The 14,087-nt window shown below is 44.4% G+C and overlaps 1 protein-coding gene across 1 annotated transcript in view; it reads left to right on the top strand.

Annotated features, from left to right (window-relative positions):
* Grin2a (glutamate ionotropic receptor NMDA type subunit 2A) overlaps positions 1 to 14,087 on the top strand; it is a 415,612-nt gene that overhangs the window by 221,646 nt on the left and 179,879 nt on the right. Inside the window, exon 4 of the mRNA XM_021184964.2 lies at positions 6,312 to 6,904. Within this exon, the coding sequence (XP_021040623.1) occupies positions 6,312 to 6,904 (593 nt within the window). The remainder of the gene's footprint in view (positions 1 to 6,311; positions 6,905 to 14,087) is intronic.

Genomic DNA, 14,087 nt, shown 5'->3' with positions numbered 1-14,087 from the left:
AGGCCAAGTCTACTCCAGGGATACATGCCTAGTCCTCAGTAGTTTTGAAGGTGGAGTGTAGTATACCAGGCAGAAATGAAAACGTGGTGTAGATTATTGGAAATACACACAAAGGACTTTGGATCAGAACAGGACAGAGACACCTGCTCATCCATGTCTGTGGTTGTCACAACAGCCACATTGTGGAGGCAGCCTAGGTGTCAATCAACAGAGTAATGGATAAACGTGCCTGTGTAGGGCGCTGGTGCTGATTACTCTCTCTGTAGTACAATATGGATACAGTGAGCTTGGCCATCCTGTCCCACTCGGAATGAAGGCTCCTGACTCAGAGGGCATGTGCTGATTTGCAGTGTGATCTGGATTTGAAAGCAGATGCCAATGGATCTGGAAAACCCAGGCTATGAGCTAGGGTAGAGACCATAAGGTTTTTGGCAGTTCCCATGCAGTTCACAGTACAGCCAGTGAAGAGAAAGAAACAGACTGGGAATCAAGAAGCAGAGAGAGGTCACCCTGACTCTTCTCAGTTCATTTTGTTCATCTTCAGGAATACAAATAAACAAACACCAAAAGCCAAAAGCCAACAAACAACCAACGACAAAACCCTCAAACCCAGGAAGATTAAGTACTTCCCCAGAGCGACATGCCTAGTTATCATAGAGTCAGGATGTGAATTTGGGTCTGAAAGGTTCTAGAATCCACAATATGCTAACATGGAATCTTGACTGGTGTACATAAAGATGCAGGAAGGAGTCTGTACTTAAGGCAGTAGGCTATCACAGCCATTGTTGACTGTCCTGCAGTGGAACTATGAATAGTCTGAGCTGTTGAGGCACTTCAAGGCCACCAGAGAACTTTGGAGTAGAGGAAACGCCGTTTCTTGCTGTGACATAACAATGAGTCTTGACCCCTGTGTAAATCTCCTTGTCTCCTATTTACTGAATGCTTGGTATCTGACCTCAGGGCATTGGATAGTTCAGTATGGGGTGGGGTAGGTTACCTAATTCTTACAGCCCACCAGCAGAGAGACACTATTGACAACAAGAAAGCACAGGAGTGGATCGCTTGGCATGTTGGAAGAATCTCTGCCCATCTAGAGCTGTGCATAATATATCTGTATATTTGTATAGATGTCTAATATATGGATTATTTGTATGTGTGAGTGGGAGGACATATATGAATCAGAGTGTATAGATTCAGAGGAAAACCTCAGGTGCTAAGCTTTGCCTTCCACCTTGTTAGAGAGAGGATATCATGTTGCATGTCTCTTCAATGCATACAGCAGGCTAGCTAGCCTGCAAGTCAAAGGATCCTCCTCTCCCCTGTGTTGAGGCTCACTGGAGAAACACTGCGGTTACAAATGTATACCCTGTGCTTGGATGTATGTGGGCTACAGGGATTCAGACTATATCTTTACACTTGCATGGCAAGCAGTTTATACCCTGAGCCACATCTCCAGACTCTTTGATTTTTATACCTACACCTATTATCCAGTTGAGGAAAGTCAGGCTTAGTAAGATTGAGCGACTTTTCCCAGGGGCATCTAGATAAGTTTGTAACTTGGCAGTCTGACCCCAAAGGTTCACTGTGATCTATTCACTGCAGACAGGGTGTGAATGCTACTGTGGTGGTCAGCTTACTATTGCTTTGACCAAAAGCAATTCGAATAAGGGAAGGTTTATTTAGGTTCGTAGTTTGGGGCTTTCAGCCTCTGATTACTTGCCTCCATTATTCCTAGGCCTGGGTTGAAGTGAAAGAATATGATAACAGAGAGCATGCATGGAATAAATCACTCGAATCCTGGTATACAGGAAACAAATGAGGGGAGGGGATGGACCAGGGACAAATTATGCCCTCCAAGAGTATGCTCGCAGTGACTTACTTCTTACAGTTAGACCTCCTCTTAGAGTTTCCAACAGCCCAATAAGTTATAAACTCTTGACAGAGAAGTTTATCATGATGTCATAGCTCTGAAACAGTTGTTTCCTGAAGGCCCTAACTCTGACTTAATGCTATTGTATTTGGTAATACAATACACACAACAACACACAAGCCTCCAACACACAAGCTTTGTCACCCTTTTAAGATTCCAGCAAAAATGGAAGGTCTGAAAGAAGCTTGTGCTAGAGTGTCTAAGATCAGAAGAGGAAGTTCCAGGTCAGTGTTCTGCACAGACTTTTCCATGGGTGGCCAGTGCTGTGCTGGCCCTGGGCTGCTGAGCTGTGCTCTGTGATTATCTTTCTCCATGAAGATCATAGTACAGGCACAACCTTTTCCATCTAGGAAGTACAAGGCAGGTCTGCATCAGTACAGCTCTCGTTTGTGTATGGGGCATCTCACAATCACTCTGGTGATGTAACAATAGAGTACTACTTAGCTATTAAAAACAATGAATTTATGAAATTCTTGGGCAAATGGATGTATCTGGAGGATATCATCCTGAGTGAGGTAACCCAATCACAAAAGAAGTCACTTGATATGCACTCATTGATAAGTGGATATTAGCCCAGAAACCTAGAATACCCAAGATACAACTTCCAAAACACAAGAAAATCAAGAAGGAAGACCAAAGTGTTGAGCTTCATTCCTCCCTAGAATACGGAATAAAATATCCATGGAAGGAGTTGCAGAGGCAAAGTTTGGAGCTAAGACGAAAGGATGGACCATCCAGAGACTGCCCCACCTGGGGGTCCATCCCATAATCAGCCACCAAATGCAGACACTATTGCATACGCCAGCAAGATTTTGCTGAAAGGACCCTGATATAGCTGTCTCCTGTGAGGCTTTGCTAGTGCCTGGCAAATACAGAAGTGGATGCTCACAGTCATCTATAGGATGGAAAACAGGGCCTCCAATATAGGAGCTAAAGAAAGTACCCAAGATCTGAAGGGGTCTGTAACCCTCTAGGTGGAACAGCAATATGAACTAATCAATACCCCCAGAGCTCATGTCTCTAGCTGCATATGTAGCAGAAGATGGCCTAGTCAGCCATCACTGGGAAGAGAGGCCCCTTGGTCTAGCAAACTTTATATACCCCAGTACAGGGGAATGCCAGGGCCAAGAAGTGGGAGTGAGTGGGTAGGGGAGCAGGGTGGGGGGAGGGTATAGGGGACTTTTGGGATAGCATTTGAAACGTAAATGAAGAAAATATCTAATAAAAAATGTGGGGGAAAAACCCAAAAAACAATGTACTGCACAGAGTTAGTAAGGACCCTTTAGGATTCCAAATTCCAGCCACATCTAGCATATTAATCTCCATTTCTCCATCCATGGTAGCTGTTCCAAAATGTGTGCTTCTGTGGTTGTCTCAAAGAATTGTTTATTTATTTAACAATTTCACATGTGTATGTCATGCATATTGACTACACACATGTATGTCATGCGTACTGACTACTCTCACCCCATTTTCCTACCCTGTTCTCTACCTTTCTCATTTCCCACAAACTTCTGTCTCATGTTCATGTCTATTCCTTTTGTTTCGAGATCCACTAAGATGAATGAGGGTCTTCTTTGTGATCGTGGGCTTAGACTCCAGTTGCCTCAGTAGTAAAGTCAGTGATTTTTCCTGTCCCAGTCAAGGAAAGGGGAGAGGCTCATGGGGCCCTATCCTTCACTCTGGAACTGCTGCTATGACCTCCACACATGCACTATGGCTTGCAAACACTCAGCCACTCATCCATTACAAATAAAAAAATAAAAATTAGAAAAAAAATAAGGTAGTTAGCACTTGAGGAATGGCACCTGAGTTTGTCCTCTGGCCTCCACATTCACGTACATACAAATGCATGCACATATGCAGATATACACATGCTCATAAATAGGTATGCATTTGGGGCTTCCATTGGAGGAGTGAGTTCTTGGAATAGGTAGTGGTGTTAAAGGTCTTGCATTGAACGTGACATTAAGGATCCACAAAGCATACAATCTCAGATACTAACCTATCCCCATTTGAGCATCCTCTGTAACCCAAGGACATTCTTCTATGGCCACATCTACTCATGCATGTCCTTGTCCTCCACTCCCTGGTGTGCCCTGGGCCAAGGCTCCTGCCCACTGTGGGGATAGTGATAAGGACAACAGCTTCTCTGTCCTTGGAGAGCTCACAGTCTTGTTGAGATGTGACTGAAAAAAAATGATCCATCAATTCAAGAATATTGGATTTCTCCAAATGCTACAGTAGGGAAAAAGATAATTCCCCGAGTCTTTAAATCCATTACCCATTTTAATTGATTTAATTATGTAAAATTCATAGAACTGTAATATTGGAAGGAGCCCAGAAACCATTTATTTATTCCCATTTCTCCTCTTTGCCTTCAGGTCATGTTGCAGTGAAGTAATCCACCAAACCCATGCCTTCCAGAAAGAGTAGTGTTTCCAAGAAACATACATAACTCATTGGCCACTAAGATCAAGAAAACAAGATGGAAAAAATTGTCATTAGTAGCTACAAAGTATTGCTTTGAAAGATGTGAATGGAATCACTCAAACACACACACACATGAGTGTACACAAGAGGAGAAAATGGAAATGTGGTTATAGTAAGAGAAGAGCACTTTGGCAAGTCTTTTAGGTCCAGAAGAATCACACACAGTGGTGCCAGCATTGGTCATGCACCACTTTGGTGGTGGCACAGTGCATCTTTTATTGAGTTGGCATTTGTTGGACACATGGACACATGTGTGCTCAGGCATACATATGTACACATGCATTTAGAGGTCAGAGAAAAGCCTTAGCATTCTTCTCCAGGAGCCATTTACCTTAGCTTTTGAGAGACCAACTAGGTTGAACTGGCCAGCCAGTGAGCTCCAGGAATCCTCCTGTCTCCACCTCACCACCACTATGATTGCAGGTACATGCCACATGCTAAGCTTTAAAGGAAACAAACAAACAGACAGGCAGATAGACAAACAGAGCCATGCATTCCTGTTGTCATGCTTGCAAGGTAGACACTTTACCAGCTGAGCCATCACTTCAGCACCCATGAGTTGTCATCGTGCAGCACAGTAACTATGGATACATATGCATCCACAATGTTCTGATTGTAAATGATGCCAAGAGGGCTGTGGCTGGAGATAGAAGGGAGACTATCATGTGGTGTTCCCTGGACTCACCTAGGCTTGGATATTTGGTGACCATTTTGATCCTCAGTTTCCCTTTGTCTGTAGTACTCAAACATATATCTCATGGCATGCCCACCTGTTTCCCCCTCCCTCACCTCTATTCTACATGCCCACAGGTCTCTCTCAGTCTCCTGTTCACAGAAACTGTTCTTTTCCAAGTTTTCCTTGCATCTCTGAAAGCAGAGATTCTGCCGGGCCTGTCCCAGGAATTATGGTCTCTTGCTAAGATCTAAAGCACACAGCAATGTGTTCTACAAATGCTTGCCAATTGAACCTGTTGATGGTCACATAGATCACTGTCTGTGTTGTAAGATGGGGCAGACTAAGCTGAAGGCACAGAAGCACCACTTGCACTAGCTCATATAAACACAGCAACTGCATGGCTTGTTTAGCTGGTGATCTAAGGAAGATGGCTTCAGGAATGGCTGAGTCCAGGAACTCCCAACTGTGCTCTCTTGAACTTCCTCATACTTCATGATGCTCCATTGTCTCTGTTGGCTTCATTACCCCAAGGACTAGACCAAATTGGTGTTATTGAAAATGGGTGGTCAGAAAGGGCAGGGGAGATGGAATCTAGAGGAGAACGAGAGTACATGATGCTTGAACAAAATAGATGATATCCTTCCTTGTGCCGGCCATGGGCTTCTGAGCATGAATCTTTTCAAGCCTTCATTTTCTGTGCCTGCTGTGGAGCCTGGAACATCTCAGAAGGGTTTAATTTTTATTATTTGTGTGTATGTATGTGTATGTGCATGCATGAGTTCATGTGTATATATATTCATGTGTGTGCCAGCGCACACATTGGCACATATGTATGTACATATGTGTGTGGAAACTAGAGAGAAGCCTTAGGTATTGTTCCTCTGGAGCGTTCTACCTTGCTTTTAAACAGTCTTTTACTAGCTTGTAACTTGCCATGTAGGCTTGGATGGTTGGCCAGCAAGCTTCAGGGATCCACCTGTCTCTCTTTTTAAATGTGACTTCTGAGAATCAAGCACAAATACTTGTGACTGCATGACATGCCCTTTGCCAGGTGAGCCATTCCCCGAGTCCAGTTCTTCAGAAATATTTCTGAATGAGCTGATGTTTTTCTCTGCTTTCTAGAAAGGGCAGCTCTAAGTCAATAAAGACAGATCACTGCATAGCGACTGCCTCTGGCCTCACGCTCTGCGTCTCTGTCTTCTTTCTTGGCAGGATCCGACATCCACGTTCTTCCAGTTTGGAGCATCCATCCAGCAGCAAGCCACGGTTATGCTGAAGATCATGCAGGATTATGACTGGCATGTCTTCTCCCTGGTCACCACCATCTTCCCTGGCTACAGAGACTTCATCAGCTTCATCAAGACAACAGTGGACAACAGCTTTGTGGGCTGGGATATGCAGAACGTGATCACACTAGACACCTCTTTTGAGGATGCCAAGACACAGGTCCAGCTGAAGAAGATCCATTCCTCTGTCATCCTGCTCTACAGCTCCAAGGATGAGGCTGTCCTCATCCTGAGCGAGGCTCGCTCCCTTGGCCTCACCGGCTACGATTTCTTCTGGATTGTCCCCAGTTTGGTCTCTGGGAACACAGAGCTCATCCCCAAAGAGTTTCCATCGGGTCTCATTTCAGTCTCTTACGACGACTGGGACTACAGCCTGGAGGCAAGAGTGAGAGACGGTCTTGGGATCTTAACCACTGCCGCATCTTCCATGTTGGAGAAATTCTCCTACATTCCTGAGGCCAAGGCCAGCTGCTACGGACAGACAGAGAAGCCGGAGACCCCGCTACACACTCTGCACCAGTAAGAGAGAGTTCTTTGATTGTCTCCCAAAGATGGGTCAGAGTTTTGTTGCTATGAGAGTTTGGGTTCACAGTCATCGGTGAAAGTGTAGACATCACATACACAATGCATGGATTTACTTGGAGGGAGTTTTGTTTTGATTTTATGCTCATTTCTCTTTTCTTCTCTTCCCATCTCACTTTAAAAATAATGAGTAATATAATTCTGATTTTGAGTCAGAGTTTCATCATAGAGCCATGACTATTTTGGAATTTGTTATGTAGCTCAGGCTGGCCCTTCATCTCACAACTCAGGCTCCTGACTGTTCATGTTACAAGCAATGCTATAATGCCTGGCTAATACTGATAGATTTCAGCTGCTCTCTGCAACTTGCTTTTATTTTCTTTACTCAGTAACACACCTTGTAGAATATCCACTTAAGAGTTTTCTTTTGTCTCTCTATCTTCCTCCCTGTTTCATATCAATTATCTATCTATCTATCTATCTATCTATCTATCTATCTATCTATCTATCATCTATTTATATGTCAGGTAAATCTTTGCAATATCTATACCACACTCTTCCATATTCATATACCATCATTTGTTTATTTATTCTTAACATTCAAGAGAATTCTTTTTTTTTTTTTTCAAATTTTTTTTCCCACTAGAAGCTCAGTCGCAGTGTTAAACCTGCCTCTTTTTGCTGTATGCACTTACGTGTCTAGGCTGGTTCTAAGAGGTGGGATTTGGGGGCCAGATGTGTGCATAAATACCCATTGCCAAACTCTTCTGCAAAGCAATGGCACCAGTTTGTGTTCACGCCAACAGCTGTGGAATCATCCAACCACCCACATCCTCAGCAGCACCGCCTGATTTGGGAGAATTGTCCACACTGATGCTTCTGGTTCCTGACTGAGAATTTCTTTTCTTCTTATATTCCAAGTGTTTTTGTAGGTCATTGAAGAGCTTGGCAATCATCAGTCTTAAAGCCACATTCCATTCTGCTGCATGGCGGTAGCATAATTTATTTAACTGTCCAATCATGGTGGATATTTAAGTTAGATTTTATGTATCTTGGAAGCATCATTATTCTTTGTGGTCCATCATTATGGCTCAGCTGCTAAGATTTAGAATTATTATTCAGACACCCATTCTTCATGTTTTTGCCTAATGTTTGATGATGTAAGCTATGCTTCAGTTCCCACACAATGAGCAGCATAGCTCTGTGATTAAAGGCTGGGCTGCGGAGGGAGTGGTACTGACCATGTTCAAATCCCATCTCTTTCACATTCTACAGAGCAGTGGACAATCACCTTCTCTTTCTGGGTCTCAAGTGCTTGTTATAAAGTGATAATAACAGCTCCTGTTCTAGGTGGTCCACTGTTAGCATGCATTGAACTATCTGGAAAGGCTCTACCACAGGCTCTAGGAATTTCCATTTTATTAGTACACCTGCAGTGACCTTGTAGAACTTGTATTCTAACAAGTTCCCGGATGCTGCTGCTAGTTCTGGGCTGGGGGCAGTTTTATGAGAACCAGAGTTCTTAGCAGTTGTCCTGAGTATGTAAGGAGGGAATATGATGTGCGAAAAGTGATGCTTTTTATGTGCTCACACCTGCTGACCATTCAATAAGCATTGGAGTTATGAATGAGGTATGGCCCTGTTGAAGACTGATTGCGGTTAGCAGAGCATGTTGGTTCCCTGCAGAGTACAGCCATTCTAAAACATCTCTGAAGACTGTGAGTTGGAGTCTGTTCCCTTTCAGAGTTTACCTCTGAAACACAAGTGTACTTGTGTGTGTGTGTGTGTGTGTGTGTGTGTGTGTGTGTGTGTACATATAGCTGTCAATCACCCCCCTTTTACCTTGTTGGAGACAGTGTCGTCATTATTGTCTCACTGCTGCGCCAGGCTGAAACCCTTTTGCACAGTCCTGGCTCCACCCTCCTTTTTTCCTGTCACTGGGATTGAGATCTTTACACTGTGTCCTGCTTTTATGTGGGGTCTGGGAAACTGAACATAAGTGCTCCAATTGTGAGACCAGTGTCTTTATCCTCTGAGACTTTTTCCCAGTCCAGGATGTACTTCTTCACAACTAACACACACCCAAGGAAAATGGCCTGCTGAATTCAGACATCGAGCTCTTTTAACAATGCCCCCCAATCCTGTTTCTACATATCCACTTTTACCATCCTAAATAATTGTTCAAATATCAGGAAAGAATTCAGATAATTCAGTGTGAAGCACAGAAGTTTCTTAGGATGCCAGGCTCAATACCAGCCCTGAGACAGGGCGGGGCTAATGAATTCTTACTGGCTTTAATAAGCTGTGCCCTGCAGCTGGCAGATTTAGAAATCTATTATTTTGTGGGAAACATAACTCAATTGCGAGGCAATTGAAATGTAATATATATAGGAAAAGGAATTTTGGAAGGATAATTGCCAAGACATTCAGATCCTTCCCTGGAACCACCCCAGACTCCATTCCTTAAGGAGAGAACAAAGCACCCCCAGTCTGTGAAGTGCCACTGTGCCAGCTCCACGGGCTTTACCTTAGAACAACTCAGCCTTTAGAATGTCATTTCTGCCCCAGAGAAGCAACACACCAAGCAGACTAGTCTGTTGTCCAGGGCTCCCGGGCATGAAATGTCTTCCCATCCACATATGGGTGGTGGTGCACACCCAGGCTGGGTGGAGGCTCACAGTGACCCATCCTTCTCTCCTGGCCACATTCCTCTTCCCTCACATGCACCCCAGCAAGGAAAGAGTGGTGCCTCTCTGAGATGCCCTTGTCTGAGAGTTGGAGACACCCTAAAGACAGTAACTCAGAAGAATTGAGGAACTGCATCCTTCTGGGTCTCAGCCATCATTCCTCATACCTAGCAGATTTGTGTGGGCTCCTGGAATATGCAGTAGAGTTAAGTGTGACTTCTGTCCTCAAAGACCATATAGTCTGTTGAAAAGTGGGAGAATTTGCCACAAAGCAAACTCTGGGTACAAGAACTCAACTCTGTTTATTTACTCTCTCTCTCTCTCTCTCTCTCTCTCTCTCTCTCTCTCTCTCTCTCTCTCTGTGTGTGTGTGTGTGTGTGTCATTGTGTACACATATTCAGGTCAGCTTTCTTGGAGCTTATTCTTTCCTTTTTTGCATGGCTTCCAGGAGTTGAATTCGGGTCTTCAGGCTTGGCAGCATGTGCCTTTTCACACTGAGCCTCCATGCTAGCTCAAGAATTCTTCCTTTCTCAAATAATGAAAAAGACAGTGAATGGTACAGAATATGATAATATGCTCAACCCATTATTCACAACATAGAACAGGGAAAGTGTGTCACATTTCTTTGAACATTTAGAAACAAACAGTGCATTAGTGAGAGTGTAGAAGCCCCGGTCTCAACCCTCTTCAATCTTGCATAGGAAAGGAAACTCCTACAGTGAGTTTAGTACATATGTGATCTGTGTGTGTGCTGATGTATTTTCACTAAAGATGCCTGTACAGCCACATGCCTAGTCCAGTTTTATTTCAAGGCACCCTAGTGACACCTAATGCATTCCAATCTGCTTGGCTTTAACCTTGCATTTTCAAGAATGCTGGGAAGATAATGGAATTCCAGTGTATTCATCTCAGCCGCCATTTTGCATTCTGCTAAGCCCATGCTTCATCTTCTATCTAGTCATCCCCAGCTGATGGGTATTTAGACTGTTGATAAGGACAGGATCTGGCATCCAGTCAGTGGGCAGATAAGGCTGAACCCAGTATATGAGTCTGCTCAGTGGTACTCGAGACTCTGAAGTTGGTGGTCCCTTGCTTCATTTTACTATTCCAATACATTTAAAGCTGAATGAAGTCTTAATTGGCAAAGCATCTTGAGGACAGATAGCTTTCCTTAGTTTGACAGACAGTTGCAGCTGAATTCACACCTGGATCTTAGGAAGACTCACCATGAACTGCTTTGTCTAACTGAGACCCCCTTGGTGCTATCCCAGCCCTGACTCTGCAGTCCCCAAGGTTATCTTAGAGTTCCTGCAGTTAGGGTGTTGGGATGATGCACTGTTGTCCATGGGGTGGAGGGGGCAGCGAGCAGGGTGTAGAGTAATCTGGAACTTACCCTAGACCTGTTTCTGTCTTTGTCATTTCAGACGGTGGGGTGTAGAGAATGGGGAAATTTTTGTTCATGTTTTAATATTCCTAGTTTTATAGAAGACACTTTGAAAGGAACAGTCAGCATTTTCCAAAGTTCAAAAATAGCTGAGCCATGTTATGCAACCTCTTCCTTGCTACTGCAAAGTTATTAAACATCTGTTCCTTCACCAAGCACGGAGCATAGCACACGTAACTCCCAGGATTGTAAAGGCAAGCCATGACCTGTTTTGCTGGTTTGGATCTCAGTCTGTTCATCTCAGTTCTGTGCCAAAGCCCTGTCCCATTCAAGAGCAGCCAGGGAGGCCACACAGTTAGGAGTGTGTTCCCTGGAGTCAGGCTGCTATGGTTGGAGTCCCCAGTGCGAGCAACTCCAGACCGACAGCTTTGGGAGAGCCTCTCAACTCTTCCACATCTCCTGTCTTAGATGTCATATGGAGAGAAGGAAGACGTGTGCCTGTTTGGCTAGTGCCTGGCATATGGACATGCAGGTTATAAATGGATGCTGTTATAAGTTGAGCAGCCCTAGCCTGAAAACACAAAATCTCAAATGCTCTAAATTCAAAACTTTGAGTGCAGATAGGATGCCACAAGCGGAACATTCCATGCCGACTCTCTTGGGAACACTAAAAGTATACAATTGTTTTCAGGCTTCGTGTTTAAGGAACATAAAGGAGGCTGGGGCTGTAGCTCAGTTGCTGCAGTGCTTCTTTAGCATGTAGGCAATCCTGTGTAGCACACACTATGTTTGGTGGTGGAGAACATCTCTAACTACAGATTTGAGAAGTAGAGGCAAGGGAATCAGGAGTTCAAGGTCATCTTTGAGGAGAGAGAGAGAGCACAGTGTCCATGCCTACACAAATGTTGCCAAATTTGAAGAACTCTGAAAACCACAATCCTTGCAGCCTCAAGCAATTCTGACCAGAGATTCTTTGCCTGTACACCCGAAGGAATAAGGTTGCGCGTGAAGCAGGTGACTCTACTCACCACAGCCCGCAAAACTGTTTGCCCACACTGCAAGAAGCAGTGCGAGCCTTTGGTGCGCTAGCTCTAGTTGTCTGTAGGTGGAGGAAGCCAGAGACCACAGCAGGCCTCGGGGATCCAGGGAGGATTGCTTTGACCTTTGTCTTCTGTTAGGTCCTGGGAAGTGGTGCAGGGCGTAGTTAAGTCCAGCTGGCTAGAGCGGAGGCACGGGAGGAACAAGCATGCATACTGAGCACAGCTTTTCATGAAGACAGAGAATCCAGCCATGCGGCAGTTTCCAGGCTACTTTTTGATAGTTTTAAAATTCATTCTGTTGGCAATCAAAGCTCTGCCCTTTAACCCCTGTGTCATTCCCCAGATGAAGTCCCTGCCCCAGTTTGGATTGTGGTTCTGTGGTTTTATGGGATGGAGAGAGTTGTATTTCTGCTGTGATGTACACATATGTGTTGATCTGGTGAATGGCCATGTATGTGTGGCCAGTCTATCAAATTGGTAGGGGGACACCTTTTAGACTTAGGGAAACAGAAGACTTTAAAAGGAGATTGAGTGCTTTTCTGGTAAAATCTTGCCATGGTGGGAAAGATCCTGTGATTGCACTGTGTGTGGAGCAGGTTTGACTTTGAGTGTATTACAAACCCACCAAACGTAACATACTATCCACTCTGAACACCAGCTTTCTCCTGAGGTTGGACAGCTCTGCCCCAGTTTATCGCCTCTTTCTTTCTCGTGCATACATACACACATTCTCTCTCTCTTTCTCTCTCTCTCTCTCTCTCTCTCTCTCTCTCTCTCTCTCTCTCTCTGTCTCTTTCTTGTGTGCATGTGTGTGCATATTATCTTTTTATNAACATACTATCCACTCTGAACACCAGCTTTCTCCTGAGGTTGGACAGCTCTGCCCCAGTTTATCGCCTCTTTCTTTCTCGTGCATACATACACACTCTCTCTCTCTCTCTCTCTCTCTCTCTCTCTCTCTCTCTCTCTCTCTCTCTCTCTCTCTCTCTCTCGTACTTGTGTGCATGTGTGTGCATATTATCTTTTTATCTTAGCATAATTAAATGGCCCTTTACATGCAGACCCATTAGTGTGGTTCCTGACCAGTACCTGACATCCACGAAGATTCATCAAGTGATCACAGCTTTCTACAGTCATTCCTGCAATTTATACTGGTCAAGCTGCAAGCTATGCACAAAGCAGGGGAGAGAGATGCCAGACCTGCCCATCCTGGTGCTTTAAAGACTTATTATAAATATAAACGGGGTGTGTTTTTTATCCAGAAATCTGAAAGCAACTTTGTTAAAAGTGAGTTCTTGCCCCATGTTGGTTGGCCACTTTGTTGTAGTAGATAATCTCAACTGGGGAGGGGGCTTCTACTCAGCTTTTGGTCATTCAGTTTCCAGATAAAAGACACACAACCTTATATTTATAATAAGTCTTTAAAGCATTAGAGCTGGGCAGATATTCACCCTCTGTGCTATTAGAATCTATTTCCCCATCAGTATGATTTCCCATGTCCCGTAGGCTGTTCCTACTCCCCAGTCAGCCCACATGGCCAGTTCTCATGATCCCTTTTCCCGTGGTGTCTTTCCACCTGGTCCTTCCTCAGACCCCAAGCCAAGAAGCCCCGACCTCACCTACATGTCTTCTGCCCAGCTGTTGTCTGTAGGCATCTTTATTCACCAATCAAAGATAACTGTGAGAGTGGGAACAAAGTTACACAGCATACTTGTGTGCACACAGATTCTCTCATCCCCGGGGCAACCAGGCCTGGGGGCCAGTGTTTAGCATTCCAACACATAACAACAGACCAAACTTCAACACAGCTGCATGTCCCAGTTTCACTTTTTTAGGACTTACTTTCTCTTTTCATCTTGTGCCTGTGTTTTGTGTGAGAGCGTGTGCACATGAGTACAGACAGGTACCAGTGGAGGCCAGAAGAGTGTGTCACATCCCCTGGATCTAGATTCATAAGTTGTTATGAGCTGTGTGATCTGGGTGCTGGGAACTGAATGTGAATCCCGTGCAAGACCATGAACCACTTTTAACTATGGATGGGTCCAGCCTCAGGCTTTATTTGATAATGA

The sequence above is a fragment of the Mus caroli genome, chromosome 16 (genome assembly GCF_900094665.2).
Source record: "Mus caroli chromosome 16, CAROLI_EIJ_v1.1, whole genome shotgun sequence".
Taxonomy (NCBI): domain Eukaryota; kingdom Metazoa; phylum Chordata; class Mammalia; order Rodentia; family Muridae; genus Mus; species Mus caroli.
The sequence above is the reverse complement of the archived record's forward strand: the minus strand, read 5'-3'. Positions and strand labels throughout refer to the sequence as shown.